The sequence below is a fragment of the Struthio camelus genome, chromosome 1 (assembly GCF_040807025.1).
Source record: "Struthio camelus isolate bStrCam1 chromosome 1, bStrCam1.hap1, whole genome shotgun sequence".
NCBI classification, from domain to species: domain Eukaryota; kingdom Metazoa; phylum Chordata; class Aves; order Struthioniformes; family Struthionidae; genus Struthio; species Struthio camelus.
Genome location: NC_090942.1, coordinates 117,625,072 through 117,652,990, shown reverse-complemented (window position 1 = coordinate 117,652,990; position 27,919 = coordinate 117,625,072). Strand labels below are relative to the sequence as shown.

At 43.0% G+C, this 27,919-nt stretch overlaps 1 protein-coding gene and 1 long non-coding RNA gene across 5 annotated transcripts in view; one reads left to right on the top strand and one right to left on the bottom strand.

The window, feature by feature from the left end:
* The window catches only part of LOC138061427 (uncharacterized), a 108,827-nt gene that overhangs the window by 10,147 nt on the left and 70,761 nt on the right, over window positions 1–27,919 (bottom strand). For all 4 annotated transcript variants that reach the window (XR_011135168.1, XR_011135169.1, XR_011135170.1 and 1 more), the window contains one exon: window positions 12,449–12,522. This is a non-coding gene — a long non-coding RNA (uncharacterized lncRNA). The remainder of the gene's footprint in view (window positions 1–12,448; window positions 12,523–27,919) is intronic.
* CYYR1 (cysteine and tyrosine rich 1) overlaps window positions 1–27,919 on the top strand; it is a 68,158-nt gene that overhangs the window by 27,357 nt on the left and 12,882 nt on the right. Inside the window, exon 3 of the mRNA XM_068911560.1 lies at window positions 26,315–26,472. Within this exon, the coding sequence (XP_068767661.1) occupies window positions 26,315–26,472 (158 nt within the window). The remainder of the gene's footprint in view (window positions 1–26,314; window positions 26,473–27,919) is intronic.

Here is a 27,919-nt window from a genome sequence, read left to right as displayed (position 1 = left end):
TGTCTCCCTTCTCCAGCGCCCCTATAGCTTGCAAGTTGTGCTCCTCGTCTCCTCCATCTCTGCAAAAGATGATAGGTGAGGCTTTTTCCAGACAACCTTGCTCAACGGCAGGGCCCCTCTTGCTATTCCAGCCGGTTGCGCTGTTGAGGATGTGATGCGGTTCAAAATTTGGGGGGCAGCGTTGCCTAATTTTTAATCATGAAATTAAAATTACATTAATTGGATTTACCACACAAAAAATCCTCAAAAGCTTTTGTAAGTGAGAAATTAGATTTACAAATCCTTGACTTGCCTTTACAGTACAAATCCTGCCAATGAATCCTAAATATGCTTTCATATATAAATCCTCCCTTTACCCTTGGGATGGAAATCATTGATTTATGAATCAGAACAGTAAAAATCCCAAGGTTGTATCAGGCTTACAAATCCAGGTATAATTTTTTAATGGATCGTTCTGGTCTTCAGTTTTTATGTTTTGTGTTGCTTTATCCCTAGAATAGTGAGTAGTTTATGTCTGCGTCTACATTTGCATGCATTGGCATAGGTCCTGATTATTTTTTTTCACCTGGGTCGGCAGGAAGAAACTGCCATCCATTTTAGTGGACGTGGTAGGAAGGAGATCCTTTTTCTTCCTCTGGAGACTTTAAGTGCTTATAGCTCCTGTATGAGAAGCAGCAGAGCATGCTTTATTGATGGCCCTTCTTGGTGGTGACATGGCTCCCTTTGGCTGGTGCATTTAGCAGTTTGCTTCCCCCAGGGCTAACTCTGGACTCTGCCTCTCTTTCTCTGTCCAGGCCACCCTGTTGCTGCTGAACCTGAGATCAGAGGCAGACCTGGTAGGGATGCTGTGCGCATCACAGGGCTGTAGAGTTCAGCAGCTGCCCTGGGCTGAAGATCAGCCAGGCCAAATGTGAAAACTAGCAGGATGAAAATAATCCTGAAGTAGAAAGGTTGCTGCTCAGAAGGAAAAGTCAGATTTGCCAAAAGTTCAGGGGACACTGCCACAGATTTAAAGTGATTTCTTATATAAGACTAAATTTACTTCTGAATAAAGAAGAGGATAACTTCTACATGTAAGATGTTCACTGCTTTTCCTTTGGCAATCTTATTTTTGTCTTCCTTTTTATGTGTATTGCCCTGCTCACCACCTTCTCCACTGATTTTCCTCTTCCTTGCTCTGCGAGGCAGGCCATTTAGACCTGGACAAAGCAAGAATAACACATAACCATGCTGGATAGTTATAGCTGTGCACCCACTCTGCACTGATGCAGACAGTTGCTCGAGGCTGCTGGCCGTGATTGGTCTTCTCCACAAGTCTCTTGCATTTGACTGTTTTCCTTTGAAAAGTTCATTCCCTCCCAGCCAAGGGCGCAACTGTAGAGCAGGTAACATAACTAGGGGGACATCCGGCTCAGCAGCAGCAGCAGCTGCCACTTTGTTGTTTCGCACATTGACAAACTAAGTGACTTTCTGGAGCAGATCCAGAGGCTCTCGACATGAAGCTGCATTTCCACAGGCATTGGAGAGGTAGCAGAGTCAGCAATAGCTCTTATGGAAGCCCTCCCAATAGGGGAACAGATGCTTTTTAGATGCTGATCCAGTCACCTTCCTCTTGTGTTGGATCTGCTGGCCCAGGACCCTCACAAAACTGAGACCAGAGGCTGGTAGGAGGATGCAGTGTTGGTGCCTGTCAACTCGCTTTGCCACTGTGGTGCAGCAAGGCCCTCTGCCGCTATGATATGCTGGCCCAAGACTGCCCTCACAAAAAAGCCCCTGGAAAATAGCCATACATCTTTTCATCCTAGGATTTGCCCGAGTAAACACCTATGCATGGGAATATAAACCAGGAGGAAGGAGGTGTAATTAGATAAAGGACAACTTGGGCAAAGCAACTTCAAGTCCAGTTGTTTGAGATACTGAAGTGAAACTAGACTACATTTTTGAGAATTACTGTGTTTGCAAAATTACAGTGGTGAGATGAGATAACCACATACCTTCTTCTGTTGGTGGACATATTGTTACTGATGGGAAGCTACTCTCAAGATTTCTTAGCTCTATTTCCTTATTTTGAAACTGCCAGTAAATTGTCACATCATATTTTGCATAATTTACTACTACAAATGTTATCATTAATTTTTTTATGTAGCTATCATTTTATTCTCTATAATCATTGAAAGAGATATTGACTGGGATAAGATCAGCAATAGGGAAGAGAACCCAATATGCCTGGGTCAGAGGTTTGATGCTTGGTAGGTCCGTGCCTACAGCTGTTGTCAGCTTGGCTTCTGCTTCATAATTTAACCCTACATATTTAGCATGCCCAGTATTCCAGTATCTAGTACAAAGCCCAGAGTTAAAATCGTATGGACTTCCCAGAAGATACTTTAGTCCTGTAAACACCTTAAAAAGAGCTTTGATCATGTGAGTAGTCCCTCTCCCAAATGGCCAGTGGGACAGCTTTGAAGAACATGGTTACCTGAAGTGTTTGTTTCAGCAACTGGGTTTCTTCACCAGATTTGACACACTGCCAGCCCCTAGGAATGATTTGAAGATAATCATTTGTCAAAGCCATCTCTGGCGATTCTTCTGTCATGCTCAAGGTGGTGATGGGTGGGGATGGGCAACCTTGGAGCAGACCTGATGTCATGTCCTAGGCCCTTCCATCACATGGGGGTTTCCACTGTGAACATCCCACAGCAATTTTTTTAGGGCGACCCCATGTTGTGCCCCTCAGATATTCCCTCTGCGCACTGAATTGCAGGCTGGATTTTTTGAGGTGCAGTCTCTTTCTGCCCCAAAATTTGGCTTGGGCAATCTGAGAGGTGCTGTGCTTGTGTGGAAATGCTAGACCTGTTGCTCTCCAGAGCAGGTTGCCTCCACATTGAGCTCAGGCCTTTTGTGCAGCCCTCATGGACCCTGAGCATTAGGAACAGCCATTTTGCTCCAGAGCAATAGGGCAAACCTTCTGAGGAAAAGTTAGTTGATCAACCTCTGACCATCTGTGCCTAGCGGTAATAGTTTCACGCAGTAAGGCCAAGGCCAAAATATCCATGCTGTGCAAACCTAGTATACAGGTGCTATGTCAGTAGCATGCACAGATGCAGTTAGTCTAGCATGGTTTGAAGCCTTTTTTTCCTGAATATCTGCAGCCCAGCTGTGTCCAAGATGCACTGTAATTACAACATATATGCAACACGGCACATATGCACATATTTCTTCCTGGGAACAAATACTTGTTTTCAAAGCAGTTAATGAGGTGCTTAAGCTCATAAAGATGACAAAGCAAAGCTCAAATGTGACACTGTGTTGCCTTACAAAAGTTTGAAAGATATTAATGGAATATAGACTTACAGCTTTCAGAGAAAAATTACTGGCTTGCCTCAGAGTTACTTTTTTTTGTTACAGATAGAATTGCATTACAGAATGACGTATGTACACCTTTTTTTTAACACATGCTGTTACTTGTATTACGATTGTGCTAGTAGTAAAGTGTGTTTGTTCTCTTTTAATGTCATTTCACAGGTAGTTTATGGACAATGCAAACAAATTCAAAACTTTATGAGAAGGAAGAACAGGAATATTTCTTATGCTGATGCCAGACTTTGAGTCAGTGCTCAGCAATGGTAAATAAAAACATAATTGAGGTTTCTTTTTTTATGAGAGAGAGAAGATTTTTTTCCCCCCGTTTGCCAGCAATTCAGAGTTTCCATGGCAAAGGAAATAGGGAGTCATATAATGTCAGTAATCTTGTGTCTAATTCCAAAATATGTATTATGCTTGAATAATTTTGCCTGGCAGGCAATGAATTTCAAAAAAGATTGGGTTTGCCTCACATAGATAACATTGGCAGAGTTATGGTGCCAGTGCCATCATGCCTCCCAAAGTATTTTAGGTTCATGTAGGCTCAATGCTGAGGGCAAACAACTGCTTCCAATCACCCAGTCCTGAGCCAGGAGGCTGCCTGGTTCCTTAAATGAAAGAAAACACATTAGTAGTTTGTGGTTTATCTGGCACATGGGGAAGTTGACACAAAGATTAAAAGTATTGAAACATTGAAGGAGGAAAAAAACATTGTCGGGGATTTTGATTGGACTTGTTCTACAAAGCTCACTTATATTTTCTTACCTGCCTTCCTGATTTTTGTGCCTAGTTCAAAGTGCACAGGAGTACCATTACGATTGCCAGGGGGATGGGTACTGTCTTCCTGTTTTGCATTTGTGCCACCATTTAGCTCCTGATTTTTAAGGTCTAAGCAATTAATAATGACTTAAGAAGTGCATATGCTTGTTGGATAACCCAGCCTCAGCTATAGCAGCAGTTATGTGAAAGGAGCGTCACAGAGTTTGATGAGCTTAGGGCACTGCATAGCCCATAGGGCACAACAGGTTCCCAGCATAGGAAGGTCCCAAAATCATGCTTTTAAAAGGCTTTTGCAGAATCTGCCATGAGGATTTATTGGAAGCATTGCAATCTATTTTTTTTTCCAACCACTTCTTCTATGATACCTAATTTATACATTTTTTTCCTCTACTACTTTTCATCTTGTGTGTTTGTACATAGCAAAGCACGTGTAAACTCCTACCCTAATTTGCAGGCTTTTTACTGTCATTTTGCTTGAATGGAAGTGACCACACAAAAGCACAAAGCACTATGCAGAGTGGGATATACTACCAGATTTTCTTCCTGTTTATTAACAGAATGTCTTTTCTTCCCATTCTTCCTTTATCAGGAGGAAGGGAATAACTCCATTGTACTCACCTTCTTGCCCCGTGCCTTAGTGCAAAGTGAAAGAAGTATTCTGTATTTTCCTGGACTGCGAGAAAACTAGAGACTTCATTACTACACAGCAGTCAGATCTACAGCGTAACCCTTCACCTGAGAATCACTAATTCCACTTATGCTTCAGTCAAGGGGGGAGAAAAAGTCTAAGGGTTACTGTTCAAGAGGAGGAAAGATGTCTGAAAAATGTACTTCTGTGAGCTACGCGCAGCATATCCGCAGTCCTCAGTGCTTACGTATTGAGTTCAGCAAGGATTAGTGTTTCAGTAAGCATTCTGTTTGCCACAGTGCCTAAGGCAGGAGAAGCACCCAATAAAGCCCCAGTCTGTTTCTGAGTAGAGATACCTGGACCAGACTGGAACTACCAGTAGCGCATTCTGGGGCTGCATTTTACCTTCTGTTGCCTGCCTTGCTTATACATCTGTGGTCTGAAATGTAACTGCTTAAGTTTAAATCCATATTTTGCCCAGCTCCGAACTGATGGATCATGGAAATTTGCTAGTATCTGCAAATCGCTGTTCATTGAGTTATGACTGTCAGCCTCCTTGGGTCAGGCACTCTTTGCAAATAGTGAAGGAAATTCAAGCTTAGGGTCAGATTGAATCACTGGGGGGCTCTTTGGCTCTGCATCGGTTTCTGGAACAAGCTCTTCTCGTCTTAGACTCTTTCTCCCCGAGAGAAAGATTTTGCAGCCTACATCAGACCCTGCATTCCTGCACAAATCTCTGGGCTCTGGCTGCTGAGGAAGCCTCTAGCAGTGCTTTTCAACATCTCCACATCTAGTGCAGTAAAATGCTTGGAAATTAAAAAGCTTATTTTACAATAGCGAAATAGATGCCAGCGGGAAGCAGCTAATACATACGAGGGCTGGAAATCCCAGGTGGTTTTTCAGGAACTGCCACAGTTCAACCTCTTGTGCTTCCTTTTGTCCTGTAAACTGGGACTGTTGTTTATTTTTGTAAAACTAATTTACCGTCCATAACCCAGTTAGGGACACAGGCATCAACTTGAACAACTTAAAAATGTAATTTCTAGTGTTTAGTTTGGCAAAGAAAACCTTCTATGTTGAAGTAAATGTATAAAGAATCCATTTATCTTTTCAGATAGCTAAGAGAGGACAGGCAGTGAAAGCAAAATCCGCTCTGTGCCTGGTAGTTTGTCCAGCCGTATTATACCTTACGCTGTGACACCTCCATTTTATTTGATTAATTCTGTACTCAGGTCCTGTCCTCAGGATTGGAGACTGCTAAGGTTAGAAAGGAATAGCTATCATTCGCCTCTTTGCACCAACCCCAGGGCAGCAGCAAATCTTCTTTCTGCCACTGCTGTCGCTTCTAGGCTGTGATTTTCTTGGCAGCATTTCCCAGCTTTCCACTCCTGGCACTGACTAATTTCTTAACAGCTCCGCATACAAGGAGATCTGCACACATCCTAAAAAAAGTGTCTGAGGCTTCTCTGTGGGAGGTTAGTAGGGTGGGTGCAGGAGTTTGAGTGAGGTGTGATTTAGCTTTATCTTCATAAATTTAGAAGATGAAACTCAGGTGTTTGCAGCATTTAGCCTTGAAGACAGAGAAAGTGTTTCCTTTAGTTTGGTAGTATTTGGATTGTCTTAACTGCGCAGCATCTTGTTTATTTTTATCCTTCTATGTTAAGCCGTGGGGGGTCTTAATTTTTCTAAACATTACGGTTAACCAGCTACTATTGAACCAGCTATGTTATTGAACTGCTAGACAGGGTTTTTTTCTTTTCTTTCTATTTAAACTGTTGCCTCTTATCTTCAGTTTTTCTATATGACATTTTAATGAATGGCCTGTTCCCTCAGCTCAGTTCACAAAAGCTGTTCTACTTCTGATTTTATATCATGTCAGCTTGAGACCAGAATAGGTGAGTTTAACCTCTAAGCACCTGTGTGCTACATTTTTAAATATAATATATTCTTTGAAGGTCTGTGCCAGTTCTGGTATCTCTATAATGAATGGCTGTGCATTTGCTTTCCCTGAGCAGAAGTGTTTGGAAGAGGCAGAATTTCCCATTGACCTGATTCGGAGGTGGTATTAACATTACCAAAACAAAAAGAGCCCAGACTTTTAATGAAAACTAAGCCTTATTGCCACCCCTTACTCCAAAACGGCAGTCAAGCTTTGTGCATTTAAAGTAAACGTGCTCTAGTTTTGTGCAGGCTGTAATTTGTGATGACAAAGTGACAAATGATTATCAAAAACCTGAAGTGTCCTTGCAGCGTGGATGGGACTTTTTGAGGAGGAGGTGCAGTGGGCAGCTAAGTGCCCATATTGGGTTTTCTAAGAAAGGTCATCCCTGCTAATAAGTTAAAACTCATTACCTCAAATCCTCCTCACTTAGATATTGAGTATTTAGATATCTTGGAACATCTCTGTCTAAGAGCCTGAGCTGTGAGAGAATTAGACTTGGGGCTGTAGATTATTTATCTGCTCTAGGAATTGGAGGACCTATTTCTTCTCCCATTGATCATAGTTTTACATGGAGGAAATATAAAAAGAGTCAGTTGGATGCTGCTGAGGAAAAAATATTGTAAATCCTGCTAAACTGGATCCTTGACTGGGGAGTATCTGCATTAATTTGTTAATTTTCATAGAGCTACATCCTCTCAAGCCAGCAGGGGATCTGAAACAACTTTTTTGTCCTCTGGAAAGAGGAAAAGAGAAGCTATTCTCTTTCTTGTGAATATTTTTCATCCAGACATGCTGTTAATTAATTAAAAAGAGGTAATGTCCCTTGGAAAGCTGAGAAAGAGATTTTCTGTGTCTCTTCACCTCCTGTTTTCCCTTACCCTGAGATGTCTTGTTCGCCTGAGATGGAAGGTTGAAGAGTTGGACCAGAAGCATGGTAAAAAGTGCCAGTCAAATGCAGTCAAAAACCATACAGACTCTCTCTTGGTGAGCATCTCCTGAAATCCAGCACGGTTGTGAGGCCAAGAGAAGCAGAGTATTTGATCCTGACTTCTGTACTGGATAAACATTTAAATTCTCTCGTACTTCAAATCAGACCTAGCTGGTTGCTCGTAGTGTAAACTGCCGTTAATTGAGCATGATTTACATTTTGTTTTTGTAGAGCTTAATTCTGTATGGAAGTAAATAAGCTACATGAAATGACTTTCTGTGCAATGAGTAAATGAGGAGAAGGCAAAATTAAAACATGACGACTGTTCCGTTTGACAATTAAATAGGAAAAAATAAAGCATGGCTTAATTCATGTGAGCTTTCAGCTAAGCCTCTCATTAGTGGTGAAAACCTTTTTTTCTGAAATCTCCTGAACTCTATTTTTGAAGAGGAAAGTAGAAAAAAGCACTTTATCAAATTGCTGTTTTGAAATGGAAGAATTTAATTTATCTATTTCTCTTCTTCCCAAAAGTTAGTGTTTGCAGCTGAGCCTCCAGACCACCCATAATTTGGTAATGGGCCTACCACAACCCTGAGTCGCTAAACAGATGTTTATCTGAGCATTATCTGATTCCCTTATGGTGGGAGGGTCCGTTCATAATCCCCAAATGCATTAAAGAAATGAGGGGGATATAAAAACATTTAGAAATAGATGAAACACCCTTCCAAGAGTGGTTGCAATAAAGGAAAGCAAAAGCTCCACGGGACTGACATGATTCCTTGAGTTCTTCATGCTACTTCTTTGGCCGCTGTGTTATTTATTCTTACTGTGGTGCCTGTATTATGAGGCATGTGCTGAATGTCGTTCTGCAATAAATATCTTAGGTGCTAGAAATACAAGGAGACTACTTTTTATTTTACTTTCACATATTTGTTTTAAAAATTGCAAGTTGCTTCTTAAAGGTAGATCATCACTGATACAGTCTTGTTAGAAGGATTGTTTTCTTTGGTGAGTACACGACGTGAAGGCTGGAAATCAGGAGTTATCCTGATGTTTAAAAAAATAAACTCTTATAAAACATAGAAGCACGTATGTTACTTCATCCACATGAGTTCTCAGATCAGAAAAAAAAGAAGCTGTAAATCTTTCTTTTTGTAGTTATCTAGGTAGTAAAGTAGGGCAGAAATATAATGTGAAAAAGAAAAGGATTATTAAATAGTTCCTAAGCCAAAATAACCTACAGAAACATTATAATAATTAATCAACTACAAGATCACAAACTCCATTACTTACAAGCTGGCAGGTGATAAGAAAGGTGCAGATGCATTTTTATGGCAGGAAATACTTCCATTGAATTACACCATGAAGTTATCTCTGCAAGTCTTTGCATTCTCTGTTGCTTTGTTGGTTTCATATCCTTCTAGTTCACCTTCTAGTTGGTGCTGTAGACAAGAGAGTAGCACCACAAGTGTTGCATTCCTCATACTTTTGGATGCGTGCTTGGCAGGCGGCCAGAACTCAGACGTTCCTCCTGCCTCGTTCACTCCCGTGATGGGTGTGTGCCATTTCTATTGCAGTCCTGAAGTGTGCCTGTCCCAAACCTTTCATTTGGTTGAAATGATCATTTTTCACAGAAAGGTGAGAAGCTGTAGTGCCTCCACTTGAAAAGTGAGGTGTAAACCAGAGGTAGAGCACCACTACTCCTAAAGCTCCATCTGATTTTAGAGAAATCAGTATTGCTAGCTTCACTTAAGTCTGGGATTAGGCCTTGTAGACCTTTATGTCATTGGAGCTGTCAGTACTTAAAACCCTGTTAATTGTTAACTGTATTCCCAGCTCTCCTCCGTTTCAGTCAGTGTCACATATTAGATGCAGTGCATTCTGCTGCTTCTGTCAGATCCCACATACTGCCACATATTTTTCTGTTCCTGCTTTCCTCGTTGCATTTAAGCACTGGAGTCCCAGTGCAACAAAGCATTTATACATATGTTCAGCTTTAAGCGATGAAGTGTTTTGTTGAGTCAGGATCTTTATATTCAACTCGGCCTATCTGAGGGAGAGTAGCCTTTTAACTTTGAACAGTACAGGGAGAGATTCTCAGTGGCACAGAGGACCAATTAATTCTTTCTTTTATCAGTGTCTTTGGTTTTTCATTATAGTTGCCCTTAGATTCCCGTTTTTTACTTTCTCTGCTTTATTGTACCTTTTTTTTCTTCACTCTGTTCTTCTTTTATTTATCAATTGTCTTCCGCAAAGTTGGGAATTTTATTTTGTACTTCAGAAAATTTACCCTACAATTAGTGTAATTGAATTAGCTGTTCAGATTAGCTAGTCTGTGACATGCTTGTGGTACCATGAGGCAAGTGCCCATGAAAGCCCCTCGCAAGGAAGGCAAGGAGCTGTCCGAGGGTACTGTCTCACCACAGTTTGTCCTGATGGGATAAAAATATCCATACCGGACTAAACATTGGCTTGATCTAAAAGCGTCCCCATATTTTGTATGAGAACAGTCAATGAAAGCAGCTGCTTCAGAAAGGAAAGAGCTGTAAACTTGGATGCGTTTAAAATGGAGCTTGCTAATGAGATCCTTCTCTCTACTTCTGAGCACCATTTCCTTTGCTTTGGTGACTTTGCAGTGACTCAGAGAGACATGCCAGTCCTTTTGATGTCTGAATCTTTTTTTAATCTACTGCAGCATAGCTTTGAATTCAGAACTTTCACGTGCTCTGCGCTCCCGGGTCACTGCGACCAGGCTCTCGCTATCACAGGCAACGCGTCACGTGATTGCTTTTATAAATGTGCCAAGCTCAACATTCAAACCTCTTAAGTAGCTAACCCCTGCTGCATCTACTGAAAAGCTGTCCAGAGCCTTAGTTCTGATGGCTGAAAATCTTTTTATTTTGCAAGCTTCCTCAACAAACATAGTAATTCTAGTGATACATTTCTAAATTGACCCTGCACATACCATTTTGAAATGAAGTTGTGAAACAGATTGTTCAGGCCCTTCTTAAGTGATTATGTTTCTAGGCTGGAATTGTTTTGGGGAGCTGGTGTGTGGCAGAGCATATACATCCTTGCATGCCTAACAGCATTCCTTTTCAGTGCATTAGTCAACTCTGTAGGCTAAAGTGTATTCTCTGGGTCAAGAGTGTAATTCCTATTTAATCAGAGTGGTAGTTGATTCACATATGCCAAGGGACAGAATTCTGCCTGTTTTCTTAGGGGAACGTTTTCTGGTGTTATATTGCCACCCTGTTGACCTTCTACTCTTCCCAGCAGTTGCACGTATGTCTCAAATGACTGCAATGGACTGTGACACATTAAAAAAAAAAAGTCCCTCTAACCATATATTTTAATGAAAACTGTATTAATATGTAGTTTAGTGGTTATGGATGCTTTTCTTTTGAATATTTTGCAAGCCATATTATGGTATTTAGTCACTTCCTTCACACTGTTGCAAAATCATGTCACGTGTAGAGTAGTAGCAGGGCGTGACATAAAAGCAGTACTTAAAGCCTCAGGAAAACTTTGAGAAAGTGTTGTGTTTATGGATCGTTTTGTAAAATAGCTCAAATTGTCACTATGTCTCTATTTTATTGTTGGAGTTATTTGCATAGATATGAGCTCTTCTGGTTTGTGGATACTGCTAATGTTTCACAAAGCAATAATGAGTGTTCAGCACTGTTAGAGAATAGGAACTCAGTAGAGCGTGCAGTATGTCAAAGGACACCTGAAGGTTGGCTGTGCTTTGGTGTTCCCGGTTGTGTTTAACTACTGTCAACTGTGATAATCTCAGCATGGGATGCACAGGATGGAGCACAGCATTTCTTTCAAGGTAGTCGAGTAAGTGTCAAAGCTGTTACTCTAGGCGAGGCTAAAATAGAAGGATAACGTTTTAATTGTCTGACAGGTAGTGGATTTAGGTCTTTGTTCGGCAAAGTACTTAGAGTCTATTGACTTCATTGGGAGTGTTTTATTTAAAGCTAAGCATACAATTAAGCTTTTTCCTGAGGTTGCCAAGCAAGGCCTTTAGGGAAACCGCTTCTCACCTTCCATGCATGGGAGGGGAAAATGGATTTAGTTCTATGCCTAAGGAAATTAGGGCACTTTATTAGCGTAAAAAGCAAGGGAAAATGCCACTGAAAACTGGGAGGAAGACACCAGCAAGGCAAAGGCGTGTCTCTTCTGCACAACTCTACAGGACAAAGGGCATCCAATCTTCCGGAAAAGAGCAGCAAGGAGCTGGCAGTTACTCCGCTCTCCCTCACTGCTGGGTTAGGGTTTGGCCGGTCCCTCACCCGCGCAATGCAGGCACGTGAGCATGGAGCTCTTGCGCTTGCCAGGGAGGTTATTGCTGATTCAGCAGCGACTGGCTCTTCGCCATCCCCTGAAGAACTCAAGAGGTGGACGAGGTCAAATCCAGCTCAACGTTATTTAGCGTAGCGTGTGCGCACATTTTTGCCATTCAGTGACTTCTGTATCCTCAGCACAGGTGCTTCAGATAAACCAGCCTTCGCTACTTTATGGAAGACGTAAAAGCCACAGAACACTTTTGTAATTACAATTTTTCTTTTTTTTTTTTTTAGTTTTCTGACTCACAGTCCTTTTCCTCAGAAACAAAGAATGATTTAGATACCCAAGCACTTAGCTCACTTTACATTTGTAAATGGCAGTGCATGAGTGCTTAATGAGGGCATTCCAAGCCACTAAACCCATAATTTGCTTATGCTACTTAATAGGGTTTGCATCCTGTAAAGACTTATGCAAATACTTTAAGTTCATAGTAGGTTTTTCAGGATAGGGACTTAACAGCTAGAGTGTCCAGTGGCTTGGGCTCAGTGCATCTTTATCGTTGTGGCCCTCGTAAGCTGTCTAGCACAGCACCTGGGAAGAGAGGAAGAGAAAGAAAAATGGAGTTGGCATTAAAATTTGATACAGAAAAGAATGCAGAAGAGGCTCTTTTATTGCTTTCACAGGGCTAAGAGAGCTGAATGTTAAAGTACATTAGAAAAAGGAGATGGAAAGAGAAGATGAAAAACATTTTTTTTTCTTTCACTCTGCTCCAGAATTTCTAAAATTAAAATCCCAGTATCTTATTATTTTTATTGGAAGATATGAGGGAAAAATCCCCATGCTGGATAATTCAAAGCCTGGATAGATTTATGTAGACTCAATAACTACAGTAGCTAGCACGCCCTTTGTAAAAAGCTATTTTGCTGTTACTCAGGTAATGCACGTAAGTTATAATTTGCTTTTTAAAATGGTATCAAATAATCTATGAAGCTGCGTTTTAAAATCTCTTAATTAGGTTTTTTTCTCCGAAATCTTCCAGGAGCCACTTCAGATTACTTCATTTCTAAAAATACATCTTTTTCATTTTTATTCCACCAGGCAGCATTCTAAAAGCAGTAAAGTCTTCCAATTTGAGTTGAAAATTAATAAATCATAAATGCATTTTTGAGATAGAATTTATGTTCTAAGAATCACATTTCTGAAAAAGGTGAAAACATTTTTTCTGGTCCATGAAATGGTGTTGTGTGCAGGCATCTGTTCATGTTCAGATATTTTACTGCTTAATGTTTTATGTTGTTTCACTTTGTTGTTATTCCAAGGAAGAATTTTTAGTTTACAGTCTTCCCCCCTCTTTGTTGCATGAAAGGCAAACTTCTTCTCTTCCTCCCCCCGCCCCCGCCCCGACCTCCCAAAGAAAACAAGAGTTAATGAGCTTCTGCCCTAAGCACTGGGACTGACTTATAGCTCACTAATGTCGATGAAAGAGCACTAATGAAACAATACCATTAGTTAGGAAAGGACCATGAACCGCATGTTGCGTGCATTGAAGTCTGCAGGAATTGGAAGTGAATTGACTTTATACCATCAAGCCTGTTTTCTAGAGTCGTGGCGGTAGTCATCAGGTACCTGGCCCCAACCCTGAAACAGCTTCAGCAAGCGGGTCCCACACCACCTGCCCCAGCTGCTCGAGCCGTGGTAATTTGCACCAGCAGCATCCCACAGGCTGCTGCCACTGAGAGCAGCAAAGCACTGCTGGTCTTTCTGGTGGTGCAAGGGGGAGCCAAAGCCTCCAGTTTTCCAATGTTTGTCGTTTTCTGATGATGATGTTGATGCAGGACACGTTGCTCTCTGAGTGCAGTTGTGTTAAAATGGCGAGGTGCTCTCCACCAAGGAACATGTGGGAAAGCGGCTCATCTCACCCGCTGCAGCTACAGTGAACCAAGGGCAGAAGAAGCTGAAATAGCATATGCAAAATGATCACAAAATAGCCCCAAAAAACGTTGTCTTAGAACCTTCCATTGAAGGCTAGAAGGGAGAAGCTGCACTTAGGGAGAAATGGAACTAACCAAAATGGCTACGGAACTAGCATTTATATTATGGTTTTGGTAAAATCTAAGATCTTAGGAGTGAAAGAGATTAACTAATAGAATATTATCAGCCATCAAGTGCTACTAAACTAGCACCACCATCTCTACCACTGTTAGGACAGTAGTGATTTCAGAGAGGTGTAATTTATGAAGAAGGAATGTTTCTCTGAAAATAAAGTATTTTGGATGAGCTGAGACCCCATGAAATTTGAAACAGGCAAGGAGTATATATCGTAGGATGCCAGCATAAGATCTGTGATCCCTCTTGAGGGAGAACGATGGCCAGCCAAAAAATAGGCTGAATCAGCGGGGAGCGTTTCAGGGATGGCTGTCCATACGATGCTCTTCAGTTCAGTTCAATCTCTGCTCTGGCACAAAAAAGGGCTGAAGTTGGCTTTGTAATATATGTTCCACGGGCATTTGCGTGGGGTCTTCTACCTCTGTGCAGCCTGGTCTTCATTTCCCTGAAAGCTCTCCTGAGCTCGCATTTGGCACGTGCCATCTCCTCTGGCAGATGATAGAGCAGTTCTTTGTAATGATTCACCAAGCAGGTATTTAGGGGCTACATAGCCTCCAGGCAGAAATGCTTAAATATCGAAAATGTGCCTTACTTAGCAAATTATATAAGCCATTAGATTTGTTTTTAGTTTACTTTTGTCTTCACATCTGACCACCAAGATGGAAAAAATGTTTCTGTTCGCCTCACTTTTCCAAAATTGGGAAGGATCTCTTGAGTCAGCAGCACACAATTTTATATGAAGTGTGGACTGCATGTGAGACATCAAGCTTGGGCTTTTGCCTCTGTTAGCATATTGTGAGACTGAATGCTTGAAAGATGGCCTGTGTGGGAGCCCATGAGGGGAACCCAGGGAATCCAGGGTTGCAGCCTACTAGGAGAAACAGAAAGCCCCTAGTCTTTATGAAGAGATGGTAAGTAAACTGTGCTCCTTCCTCCAGAAACACTGCTTTCAAGGTGAATATAACGGAAAATTACCTGCTCAAGTTAAAACTTGTGTAACCGCTGGGAGAGCCTTTTATTTCTTAGCAGGAAGAGCCACATTTGCGTAATACAAACAGGTTGGCTCATTAGCAAACCAAATAATAACCTTGTCTTGGCGTTGTATTCAGTGGTGTTTTGCTTCTCAAAGACAACCCTGTAGTGAAAAGGATTTAACTGGCAAGGAGATGACATGTAGTTACCTTATTAAATCAGTCCTAGAGTTTGGGCCGCAGGTACACGGTCAGTTGAATTTGGCATGAGTTTGTGCTGCTCTGGGGAACAGGCGGGAAGTGTTTTCCAGCGCTGCCCTCCTGAGCCACTCAACCCACTGTGCTAGCCCTGCCATTTGGGGGAATGTCCAAAACGGGTGCCGTGTCCAGGAATCAGGTCCCAGCTCTTAACAGCTGAGGAAATTCACCCTGGTGCCTATCTTCTTTCACCCTGTTTGCCAACAAATCACAGCGCTACTTCTTTTTTCTTTTTTTTTTCCTAGTTATTTTTCGGATACTTAGACATAAAGGTGTGGTTGTCATGTTAAGGGGTGGAGGGTTTTTTGCCAACAAACAGTTCATTCTTTTTCATTATTTTCTGTTTGTTTCAGCTGAAGGAAATAGGGCAACCGAGAATGGTTAGCTCGTAGCTCTGCCAACAGCTACAACTTGTACGGCAGTGCTAGGGGGTAGCGGCTGGATTGCACACACAAGGCTGTTGAGAAAAAGGAAGCCTCGTGTAGAAAATTAAAAGTGAGAACGATCAGCCTTAACAGTGCACAGCTTTGCAAATGAAGTTGCTCAGAAGGGACAAAAAGTGGTGTGAAACTATGAGGACAAGCCATCAAGGCCAAAAGCAAGCAAGTGAAGGGATGATGCGGAAAGCATCCTGGAAAACATCTCTTTAGTTTCCACATTTAGTGTTTACCTCTCTATTTAGCCAATTGCCTTGGAAATCGTGAGTAACTGCTCTTCTTAATTACAGCCATCACAGTTCTTTCTTCTTTAAAATTTGTTCCTCTGTGGTTTTGAGTCTTTTTTCTTTTTAAAAAATATTTTTCTCCTGAAAAAAGAACAAGCGCAAATTCTGACCTTTACAACTATTAGCTGGCTGGTTTCCTGCCTTGTGACCAGGCGATCAAGAAAGCTCAATGTGAGGTCACATCCCCCGAGCTTTGGGCTCTGCAGCAGCCCAGCTGCTCTCAGGGAGCAGGACTCAGGGGCACAGACTTACCAGATCTCTTTGGGGCCTCACGTTGTGGACCCACAGCCCAGCTATGGGCGAGACAGCCGGCCCGCGATCCCCGCCGTACACGGCCCCAGGGCAATTCTCTTACAGGTGCTGCTGCCCAGGAGGCAGAGCCCCATATCACCCCTGAAGCTGGACAGAAGTGTTTTGCACTAAAGAGGTGCGCTGCCACTTTCCATGTTGCTCAGTCACCTCTGTCCTGCCTTGATGGTTTTCTGCCTTAAAAGGCAATAATTAAGGGCCCCATCTACAGGCTGTTTTCATTAATGCCCATTCACTCAGTTACTTTACCGAATAACAGTTATTCCTTTGCACAATGTTCTCTGGCAAATCGAAATCATGTCAAACATGCCTGGCTGCAGGGTTTTGTTACGGGCTTGAAGCATGGAGTAGGCATGTTAAAAGGCTCCAAACAATGAACCTTTGTGTGGCTTGGCAGGCATGAATTCAAATCTACTGCTGATGGAAACCTGAGTAAAGCTAGGCAGATCTGGCTGTCAATTGCTCTAAGATTTCAAGATCCTACAAACAAAAATTCCAGAAATCAGAAAACCAAGTCAGGCTTTTATAGCAAGAGCTTCCAGGCAGGTGAGCTTTGGATTTTCCTGGACTGAGCTAAGGGGTCATACGAAGTCAAATGTTTTTTGAAGCTGCTATAAATGAAATTGCTGTCAGAAAATGTGTGTTAAGAATTTATCAGAGAGTTAATAAGCTTGGGATTCTCCAAAGTGTTTGTATCCAGTAACCAGGCTGGTGCCGAAAGGGACCAACTACTAGTGCTACTAAGTAAGTCTGTGATCTTGGAAGGCCAACACGTCCTCCCGACCTGGCACGTGCGGACGCTCAGAGGGCTGAGAGTTGTGCAGCAGCTTCCATCTCTCCCTTTGTTGTTGATTCCGAATGTGTTTTAAATGGCAGACTAAGCCAGCAAGACAAACCATAGCGTAAAAAAATAAAACTCCCTAAACTAAAGCAAAGCTTACGTTAGGTACAATAGTGTCATAATTTTCTATTTAAGATGACATCAGTTTAGGCCTTGGGAGTACAATGAGGAACATTTTGAAGAGTGGAAATTCCATTATGGATGCTGTTTCCTGTCCAGGGAAACATGTGAAAGACATTGCATAGTGAGGGGAGGTCACAACTGCTGAGAACAGGACAGGATGTCTGAGCAGGGGAAGCTGGGGCCAGATGAGCTGCTGCATAACAAGCTCAGAGAAGCAGCAAGAGAATAGGAGGGTGAAAACTGGTAACTGGAAGCCTAGGCAATGTCTCAATCAGAATTCCTTCAGATGACATGTGAAGAATAGATTTTTCTCCCTGTGATTTCTGTATTTCTGACTTTCAGTCTCTTGTTCTAATTGAAATGAGCACTGAAAAGTTTTTCACATGCTAGTAGCATCCTGACATTTTTGAACTACCAGACAAATAGTCTCAGTGTTTCATTTCAAAAGCAGTATTTGCATCTGTGTCTGATGAAAATGCTGGACAGGCTGTGATTGATCACAGCATGTTTGCTTAGCCATGATCAGTTAGTAACACCACCATGTCTTAAGTATTGTGCCTGTCATATCACTGCTACATGTGCCTCCCAGCTATATGCCATGTTGTCTTTCCCTCTGCCCCTAAAATTATTTCTGAGACAGCCCTGCTCATTGCACTGATATTCAGCCAGGGTGGAAGCGGTGTATTCCCACAACCCCCTCGGTGTCAGGCAGCGGGAGGATCTTGGGCTCGTCATACACTGGCAGTGGAAACGGTTTGGGAACCAGCTAGAGGAAGGTTGCTGCCCACCTCCTCTGGACTCTTGCTGTAGTGGCAGCAACACTGGACCTTACGGGCCTTTCCGAGGTTGCTTATTTGAAGCACTTTGCAGCACTCGGCCAAGCAGCATCCCCAGCACTGTGCCAAGGAGAAAAGCGCCAGGGAGAAAAGTACCATTTTGCCTAAAGGAAGTAAACATAAAATATCCACATGTTTCTCTAAAGGTAAGTTGTCTGAAAAGCCTGTCCAAGGATTAGCCCAAATCAGAACAAGCTATAATTACATGTCCTTTTGTTTCGCAGTTTATAGGATTTTCTCTCGGTGCTTTAAGTATGCTGCGGTGATGCTCCAGTGGATCTGCAGCCTTTTAACAAGCTGTGGAACATACCTGACTGCTCATGCACTGGTAATACGAAAAGAGGGAAAGTACTATCTTTTAACCCTTTGTGAGGTTACGTAGCTTAACGATGTGGAGCAGTCTCCAATGATAACCTGTCCCCAGGTAGCAGGCAGGAGGGAGGTGAGGAACCAGGCTGCCACCTAGTACGCGGCATAGTACAGTACGTACCATAGGACAGGTTTTACTCAGGAAATTGTGCCGCTCGAGTTAGTCTTGTGAGTGTAACAAGGTAGAGAGAGGACGGCAGGGAGGAAATGATTTTGAAGGAATTAAACATTAACAGCACACCTTAAATACAACTGGAGTGAAAGAAGGGTAAGAAGTTGTTACTCAGGGAAATACTGTCCAAGTACAGTTTGTACCCGGTTTTAATAGGCAGACGGGATTTGTTTACGGAAGCAGACAATCACCTCCTTCCTCTGTGCTGTAAAATGTGCCTTTAAAGGAAGTACCAGTAGGAACTTTGCCTAAGTGCAGCTTGCAAAGTAAAGCCTCAAAGACAAGCCTAGCGCATTGGAGTTACTGCTCTGCGAACCAATTATTTAATTTAGAGCAGGGGGCAGCAGCTAGCTGACTATTTCTCTGATCCCCAGGTTGGACAGTTTTTCATTCCACGTTACCCTGGTTTCTGTGTTCCCAGGTTGTAAACGTTTGCAGTGAGAAGGCTGCTGGCTTAACAAGGAGGCTGATACAATCGTTCCCCCACCAGCATCTGCTGTGGGGCTCTCAAGGTGCCCCAGCATAAAGCCCAACCACCCTGGGGAACAAAACGAGGCTTTCGGAAGAGCCCTTATGGCTTGTTTTTGCCCCATTAGAATTAAGGGGCGCCTGTGGGCAGCTGCAAACCAGCCAGAAAGAGTCTGTCTGCTCCAGCGTCCTCAGGAGAAAATTGCACGTGAGACTGCTGTGCTTCTGCTGCCAGTCCCAGCAAACCAGGCTTTGCCAACCAAATTAATAAATAAACAACCCACCACTCCCTGCCCCCAAGTAACTTCAAATCTGATTAGCAGTCCAAAGAGTACATTTTTCAAGACTTCAGTGGCTGGATCGGGAGATCAAAGATCATTGATTTTTTTATTTTATTTTACCTCAGAGAATGAGTTTTAAAAAATCCCTTATCGGCTGCTTTTTGAACGCCCAAAAGGAAAAAAAAATTAAAGGGTATTTATTAGTATTAGTAGCAGTATTCCAAAATGTATTACATGCATTATTATTAATGCTATTCTAGAGATTCAGTGCCAGCAAATCATAGAAAGAATTGGCAACAAATTAATTGGAGAACTAAAAAAAGTACTGGAAATTAGGATAGATGATGAGATGGAGAGATCAGCTGAACAAAACTAAGACTATAAAAATGGCACCTCTTTCTTGCACTGAAATGGTAATAAAATGTAGTGAGGGAAGAGTGGAAATACTGATCTTCATGTGCTGCTAACAAGCTCTTGCCATATTCAGTCATATTTCTGGAAAATCGCTAACATAAGCTATTATAACATGAAAAGACCTTTATGCCAATATAAATGCATCTCTGCTAAGGATTTCTACTTCTGTAATGATAGTCTATAAATGTATATGTTATTAGAGTGAGCTGGGGTTTTGAAAAACTACGGACTTAAATTCACCTGTGCTAGGTTTAGCCTGTCTCCTTCTGCAGAGGACATGAGTTGGGGCACCATGCCAGGAAATTCAGTGCCTATAAAAACAACGCAATGCATAGAGGGGAAAACAATCCTAACGCCCCCAGAAAATAATTAGCCCTGAACTGACGTTGCCTTTTAGAAATGAGACTTGGTGCTATGGTAAATAGTTTCATAAAATCTTAACTCTCGATTCTGAGACAGTCAAAAAAAAAAAAAACAGTTCTAACAGGGATTATTTAAAAAAAACAATAGAGAACAGAAAAGCAATTGTTATTATGCCTGTGTGTAATACATGCCTCTTGCAGACCGTATGCAGTACTCGAAAACAGTAGAGCAGAATGAGAAAAAGCGCAAAGCGCAGGTGCACCTAGGTGCAAAGCCCAGGGTGCTCAAAGGCACAAAGGGGTTCCTGTACAAAGGGCAGCTGGGAAGGGTACCCCTCTTTCAGCCTCGAGCAGGGCTGGCTGCTTACACTGCATGAGAGGTCCACAAAATCGTGAACAGCATGGAAGCTGGCAACTCAGGAGCTGAGACCTGGGAGGCTCAGGTGAGAGCAGCGCCCGTCTAGTTCAGGATGAGCTGAAGGAGATCGTTCTCCATGGGTGTGATCAAAACGGGGAGCTCCTGGCCTCCTGATGCTGTGGATGCTAAAAGTTTACCCAAGCTCAGAGGGAGACTGGGCAGGCTTGCAGAAGGAAAGCTCACTGAGCAGTAGTTTAAAGAAGAGGAAAAAACAACTGTCCGGGTCAGAAAGTTGCTGAGCTGCTGAACATTGGAGGAGGCCAGGACAGAAACACACATTTTCTCCTTTTTCTTACTCTCTTCCCTAGGCATCTCTCTTCCCTAGGCATCTCTTTGACCGCGGTCCCTACTGGGTTCTCCAGCTTAAGAAAACCTTTAGAGCTCTTTCAGGAAGGGAAAGGGCTAAAGGGCAAAAGAAGCCAAGAGAAACCACCTGACGGTGAGGGACAGCAAATACAAAAAGGGCAGGGCTGTAAGGGTCACGCAAGCAGCACATCAAGAGTTGGGGCTGGCAGGGCAGAGAGGGGAGCACCTTACAGCCCTGCTCCCACAGGGTGCCCAAAAGCAGGGTGCTACCCAGCGCCACGAGAGGACGAGTCAAGAGAAGCTGGCCCCTGGCCAGAGGAGGGTCAGCAGAGGGAGAGGGGCTGCAGGAGATGCTCCCTGTGGGTTCAGGGAGGCCATCTCAGAAGGGCAAGCTCAGTACCGGTGGGGCTCAGGGGTTTGCGTTAGGGTCTGCAGGCTTGCTGGACAAGCTGAATGAAAGACTGTGTCTTTTCTTTGTAGTTTTGCGCTCATGAACCAGACTCCTAGGCAAAGTTTTGTGCTCCACATGATAGTACAGAGTTCGAACAAAGCCCAAGAAGGAGAAATTGAGGCAGTATAAAGATGTCAACCTGTTATGAAGTCCCAACCATATAGCAGTGCAGACTATGGAGGCCTTTCCTTCAATTTCCATTTTTTTCATTTCATTTTCACACATTTCAAAATTGATAGCTATTCAGTAATCATTCTTCCTCTGAAGAAGCTGCAACCAACTCAGCCATAATATTTTCAGACCTCAGAGATCTGCTCGCCCCACAGTGTTCTTCTTAAGCTGAGCATGTTTGACAGCTGCTTTGCTTGCCTAAATCCCAAATTGTTAGCCTTTTGGAAGGGAAAGTGGTGCTAAATGAACTTTATTCCCACTTGTTAAGACCTCAAGGAGCAGGGCTGCTTCTCAGCCATCTCATCTCTAGCACACGCAGGTCGGAGCAACAACTAGCAATGCTTCTGCTACTTGTGTAAAAAACACAAGTTACCGAATCCCCCGCGTGCCCAATTCTCTTATCCTGGCCCCAGTCCACCCCAGCTGGGCTATCTGCAGGGAGCACTGGTGGAGGCCCCTGCATGGCTCCAGGATCTCCAAGGCATCGGGGCTGTTCAGCAAATGGCCTGAAGCCCTGCACAGGGCTCTGTCTGGGCAGAAATATTAAGCGGTACACGAAGATTATGTTCTTTCTAGCGGGGTGTTACTAAGAGCAGGTCGAAAGCTTCTCCTCTGAATATCTGTTTTACCTTGACACTTTCTCTTGACGTTCTGCTGCTTTAAAAGAAATTTTGCCCTCTCCCTCTGTACTTTTCTGTATGTTCTTTTTTCTTGGCAATATTTTTCTCTTCATATGTTTTGTTGCTGTAAAGGACCTTGCATAATGTTTTCCTTTAAATGATTTAATTTCAGAGTTTTCTCTTACTTCAAACTTCCTAGTTGATATGTGACTCTGCTATGTGGTTTCTAGGTCTCCTTCTACTTTAGTGTCCTTTATCTCTTAGGCAGTTTCCCTTGAAAAGCTCTGCAGTGGTGAAAAATATCATCTGTATCTCTCTATTCACAATGAATTTTAATATATCTATGAGAGAAGTAGATGCAGACCAAGTAAGCATTTTGTAGTACGAAATAATGGTGGTTTATTTATAGGATACTTATTTCTAAAATTCCCAAATAGCATGAAGAGAAACTTGGCCAAGTTATAAGAAAAGACATGCTTTTTTTTTTTCCTCATAAGTTCTAGTCATACCACAGGCTTTCCACAAAAAGAACAATTTATTTTTTGTATTATATGCCCAGAAGAGTTATTGCAGGACTGTAGCATTGCCAGCATTTGATGTGAAGAACGTGCAGTCTGATTTTTTAAAGGCAGAGTGTTCAGTTTTTCTTGGAGCCTTTGTGAGTGGCAGGTGTTCCAGGTCTCCAGATTAGGATGTTTACAGTTTGACTCACTCTCAGTGTTATAATATTACAATATTTCTGTCAAAATCCTCTAAAACAGATCCTTTTAAACAGAAGCATTTGACTCCTGTAGCAGTTTAAAATTCATGACATTGGGTTTAATCTAAAGGCCACCAAGACCAATGAAAGCCTTTCTACTGATACGCAGTCAGGCTATAACTGGATTTAAAAAGTGACCTACATCTTTTGCTCCATGTGTCAGGCTCTCTTTGCTCAATTATCCATAGGTGGTCTGAATTTACCACTGCAGCGCGAAAACGTGAATCTATGAACAGCGGTGGGTCTAGCTATTTAAATCACTTTCTGGCCTGATTTCTGAACCTTGAACAAGACTTGCACTTCCTAGTTCTGTCGGCAGAGTGAAGCTGGTGAATATTTTCGTTGGTGACAACTGTCATTTGCAGTTCATGGCTATACCAGCAGGAGCTATGGTGAAGCCAGCAAAAAATGCTGTCACTGATATTCCTTGCTTTGCCTATTGAACCAGACTGGCTAGCTGGCAGAAGTGTTTTTTGCTTGCTGGTACCTTTTGTTTATACTGAGAGGCCTTTACAAACTTGGAAGTTTTGCCAGTGGATTTCAGGCACAAGGACATACTAGCCAAATCTACCCCTTTTTTGAATTTTAGATGTTGGCAGATAGTAATGAGCTTCCTACAGCTGGGTCTTGCCTTTCTCCTATATCTTTGCAGAAGCAAGACCCTGTCAGACGTCCAACAGTGTGTGTGCCAACCCCACCATCAGAGTCACTAGGAAAAACAATAGGACTGCAAATAAGTCCTCAGGTCTCAGTTCTGTCACCCAAGGCAATAGAGTTGACATGTATCCAAGTGTCTGCGTAACAGCTGGGGAGAGGTAGAAGCTCCGTTTGAAGAAGGTATCAGACATTTTATCATCCTTATTCCTTTCCTTATGAACACTAACTTCTCATGTGAAGTACCCCTAAATCTGCACTGATATTAGTGGAGCAATATTGCTTTGGAACAGTCACTGTTTATGCAGCAGGGAGAGTGGGATGTGGTTATGAGGGTGGGATGGCTGGTAGGCACTGGTGCACAAAGAGTGCTTTCTGTCTTGCCAGTGCAGCCCATCGATTAGGGCAGATAAGCAAACGGCACCCAGCTGAACACTCCTGGAATAAATGGGACACCTTGTTCTTTGGAGTTAGCTTAAACTCTATTTAAAATGAGCTTTTTTACTATGGAACGTGTAATTTAGCTCCTGGAAGGTAGCATGTGCTGTATGTGCAATACTGTGTATTGTCCACTTGTGCCAAGCTTTAGAATGGGAGTTACCTTCTCCTCGGCTTGCAGTCACTTAGAAGTGCAGCAATTTGTTCTAGTTTCTGGACGGAGTAGATCAGCCCAGCAGAACATACCTGGACTGTAAGTACTGTGCAACAGTGAACCACACACAAAGGAGAAATGCAGTGCATTGTCCTGAGGGCAGCAGTCAGTAATTCTTGCACCTAGGAGACGGTTTGTTTCAGCATAATGGTGTTCCTGGTGATTTTGAGATACAGCTCTCCCAGGGAAGGTCACAATGATTCATCCTCTTAATGGATGTAGTAAAAGTGTTAACTATTCTACTGTTGTCTAGAATAAGTGCACCTTTTATTATGCCCGATTTTTTTTTAATTGTAGTATTATCAGAAAACTTCCTAGAATGAAAAGGATATTGTGTTAAAGTGCCTCCTGAACCGAACCGTTTTCTCATACGGCAGTTGCTATCAAGATGGTGATAATGTTCCCAGAGAGAACGGAATATGAAAACCAGAAGGTCTCCTGGTCACATCTTCTGAAAGCTTCAAACTGTATTTTTTGTTAGAAACAAGAGTCCTGCTACCCCCTGGTAGCTAGCTTCTAAGTTACTCATATTGCTTAATATCAAAATACTTGATCACATCAGTGTACCAAAATGGTTTTGGAGCTACCGGTTTCATCGCCAAATGCTTTCTGCCATGAGTTAGGGTTTCATAAATTAGACCTTTATATATACTGCAAAATATTAACAGATTTATTCTGCCTGCACACTCTTCATTCATTGCTACGTAACAGCAGAGAGTGATCTAGCTCCCTGGCAGCGTGTTTTAGTAAGAGAGTAAATTGTGTGTGTTTACTTATCCTACACAATTCAGTAATTGTACTGCGTACCTTGGCCAAGTTTCTGAATAATTAAGGCTTGAAGACCAGCTCTTAAATTCATAACTAGAAGGTCTGATTTTCAAATACAGTCTACCCTTACTCTTGTTGACTTTTTGGAAGCCAGTAGGTTATCAGCGTTTTGAAAATCAGGCCTGCTACTTATTCCAGTACTTTGTATGGGAAAGCCAGACTACGGTTTAGGCTCCTTTTAATACTTATCCTTGTAGTTTTGCAGTGCCTCTTTTATTCTCCGCATTGCAATAATTCCTAGCGGAGCTTATTCCTGCTGACTAAATTATCAGTTTAGAATGATTGAAATGTCCAGTAAGAAAAGTGAGGTTCCAGTGAGGTCGCTACTTAAAATCTTTGCTAGAAGATACAGTGATGCACAGAATGAGAATATTTCTGGCAGGTCATTGTGCTGCTTTAATAAAGGGGCTGACTATAAAAACATCTTTCATATAACTTATGTTTCACTCCCTGTGCCTAACAACAAGCCTGAGTGAACTGAGGTGCATCAGAAAGGGTAATTTTGTCCTCAGTATTATTAGGAGCTCTTCAGTGCAGTTAGTCAGGTTTGTCTCCTGTGTGTCAGTGCCGGAAGGCTTCCTTTCTCTATATGATTTCAAGGAAAGTCTGGTTCATTACTTCAGGGTCTAAGCTAAATTCTTTCCTCGGGACCCTTTTAAAGAAATTGTTTAAGCCCCAAAGACTTGTGCTGGCTGCAGCAGCAGCAGTGTGAAGGAACGGCCATTTGCTTTGCTTCTTGCTGCTCATCTTCAAGAAGAGGAGTCTCTCCTTAATCTGTAGGCTCAGAGGCACAGTAGAAGGGCTTTTTGACCTGAGGTAAAACAATGACAAAAGCATTCCTGTGGAAGCACAGCATGCAGGCATTTTGGGATGCTTCTGGAATATATTACTGGGGATAACTTTCTCTCTCTTTTAAAAAGAAAATTGTACTAATACCGTTAGAAAAAAAAGCCGTGTGTGATGAGGAGAAAGAGAAGAAATTATTCTTGGTAATATTTAAAAGTTGTTAAATGCAGGAGGCCCTGGAATGACCCTGGATTTAACATGCACTCAGTCAGGATTGTGTACTGGCACAATTACAAAGGTGAGACTGTGAAAGAGTTTCTCATTGTAATCTCTGGGATTTTCCATTTCCTTTATTTAGACACCCTCATGGGTCAATATGTGGAGCATTTTCTATAATCGATACGCACTTTTTTGCTCAAATGAGGGCCACTCCTGAGAAAAGAATTTTGTTTTTTAAGCATTCTTTGGCTGATGCTGACTGCATATTTCCATTCCCCTTGCAGAGGCACAGCAATAGCTGGAATTGTTTTCGGTATAGTATTTATAATGGGAGTGATTGCTGGGATTGCCATCTGTATCTGCATGTGCATGAAGAACAACCGCGGGACTCGAGTAGGGGTCATCCGAACGACGCACATCAACACTATCAGCACGTACCCAGGTAAGGAAGCTAAATTACACCCCTGCAAGAGCGCCTGCGTTCATGGTAGGAGTGTTTCTTTGGAGAGTTATGACTTTACAATAAATCAGGCATGTGAATATTTCTTCCAAAGGAGGCTCTTCTCCATCAGCAGAGGAGCATCACGACTGCCTGCGAGAAACGCAGGACGGCTCAGAGCGCGCAGCATTAGTTAGAGCAGCGCTCTGCCTGGGCTAATTTATTCTGCTACTCAGTGGGCTCATTAGCTCTGGCCAGGTGCCATATTAGCACAGCTGTGTGGTTTCCGGTGCCCGCAGTAGCGCGTTTAGAGCCCGCTCAGGATGGTACTGCATTGTGCCATATAGGCTTTCGCAGCGTGCCAGCAGCTCTCCGATGATGGGTCCCTTGTTTCTCACTTGGGTTCTGGTTCTTGTTCGTGCTCACGTGCAGTCAGCTCTCTTTCATTGCCCAGTAAAATGGGGGCCTAGTGTGCCGCAGGCAGGGGGAAAACCTGGATAATAAGGTCTGTGGATGATGCTGCTAAGGTTTCCGAGTCATGCCGTGTGGAGTCAACTGCAGTCTGAGGAGGCTGGTGCTCAGCCAGAGCCAACAAGCCCTGCTGGATCCTGCTGAATCCCAGCTGACTTCCACAAAGGTGCACGAGCAGCTTTGCAGTGTGTTCCCTGTCACATATCCCAGAAGGGACCGCTGGCTGGCGTGCCACACTGGGTCTGAGCTGGCTCGCTGCATCCGTCTGGTGCCATGCCTCAACTGATAGGGATTTGGAGCACAGCTCAGAGATGCCCCTGTGGTGCCTTGGTCAAAGTTAGCTGAGGTCTCGCAGGGCTTGCTAGCTTTGGCTTAGCTCCGGACACACTGGCTTGTTTGCACAGAGCTGGGAGGCAGATTTGCACCCTCCTCCAATATGTAACGGTTTGTCGGGTACACGGCATCGCCAGGGGAGGCAAAGTGCCCACCTCAGATCTGGCATGGAGTTAATCAATCAGCTATGAGCACAGACTCTGGGGTACCCCAAGGAGTGATGGGGACCCCTCACTGCTTCTGCCCCGAGTCTGCTGCAGAGCTGCTTTCTGCACTGTGCTCGTCAGCTCAGTCTGTTCTGGGAGCGGGTACAGGAGCGCCAAGGTGGGTCTGCACTGCACCAGCAGGGTCTGCAAGGCTTATCTGTCTGGGCTCCCCACCATGTGAAAGCAGTCATGTTGCTAAAGAGCCAAGCCAGCCCAAAAGCAGCATAGCCGTGATTATGCAATGCAGCTATGTCTCTGCTTTGGTGGCACAACTAATTGCAAACCCAGGAGCATTGTCTGGGAATAACTGAGAGCTCACTGTAATAAAAGGCAATGGTATTTCACGCAAGTTCTCCCTCCCACCGTAAGAGATCTCCTGCCTTTATAATCTGCTTCTGTTGCAAAGATTGCACCAAACCCCAGGTGCATTATATATACTT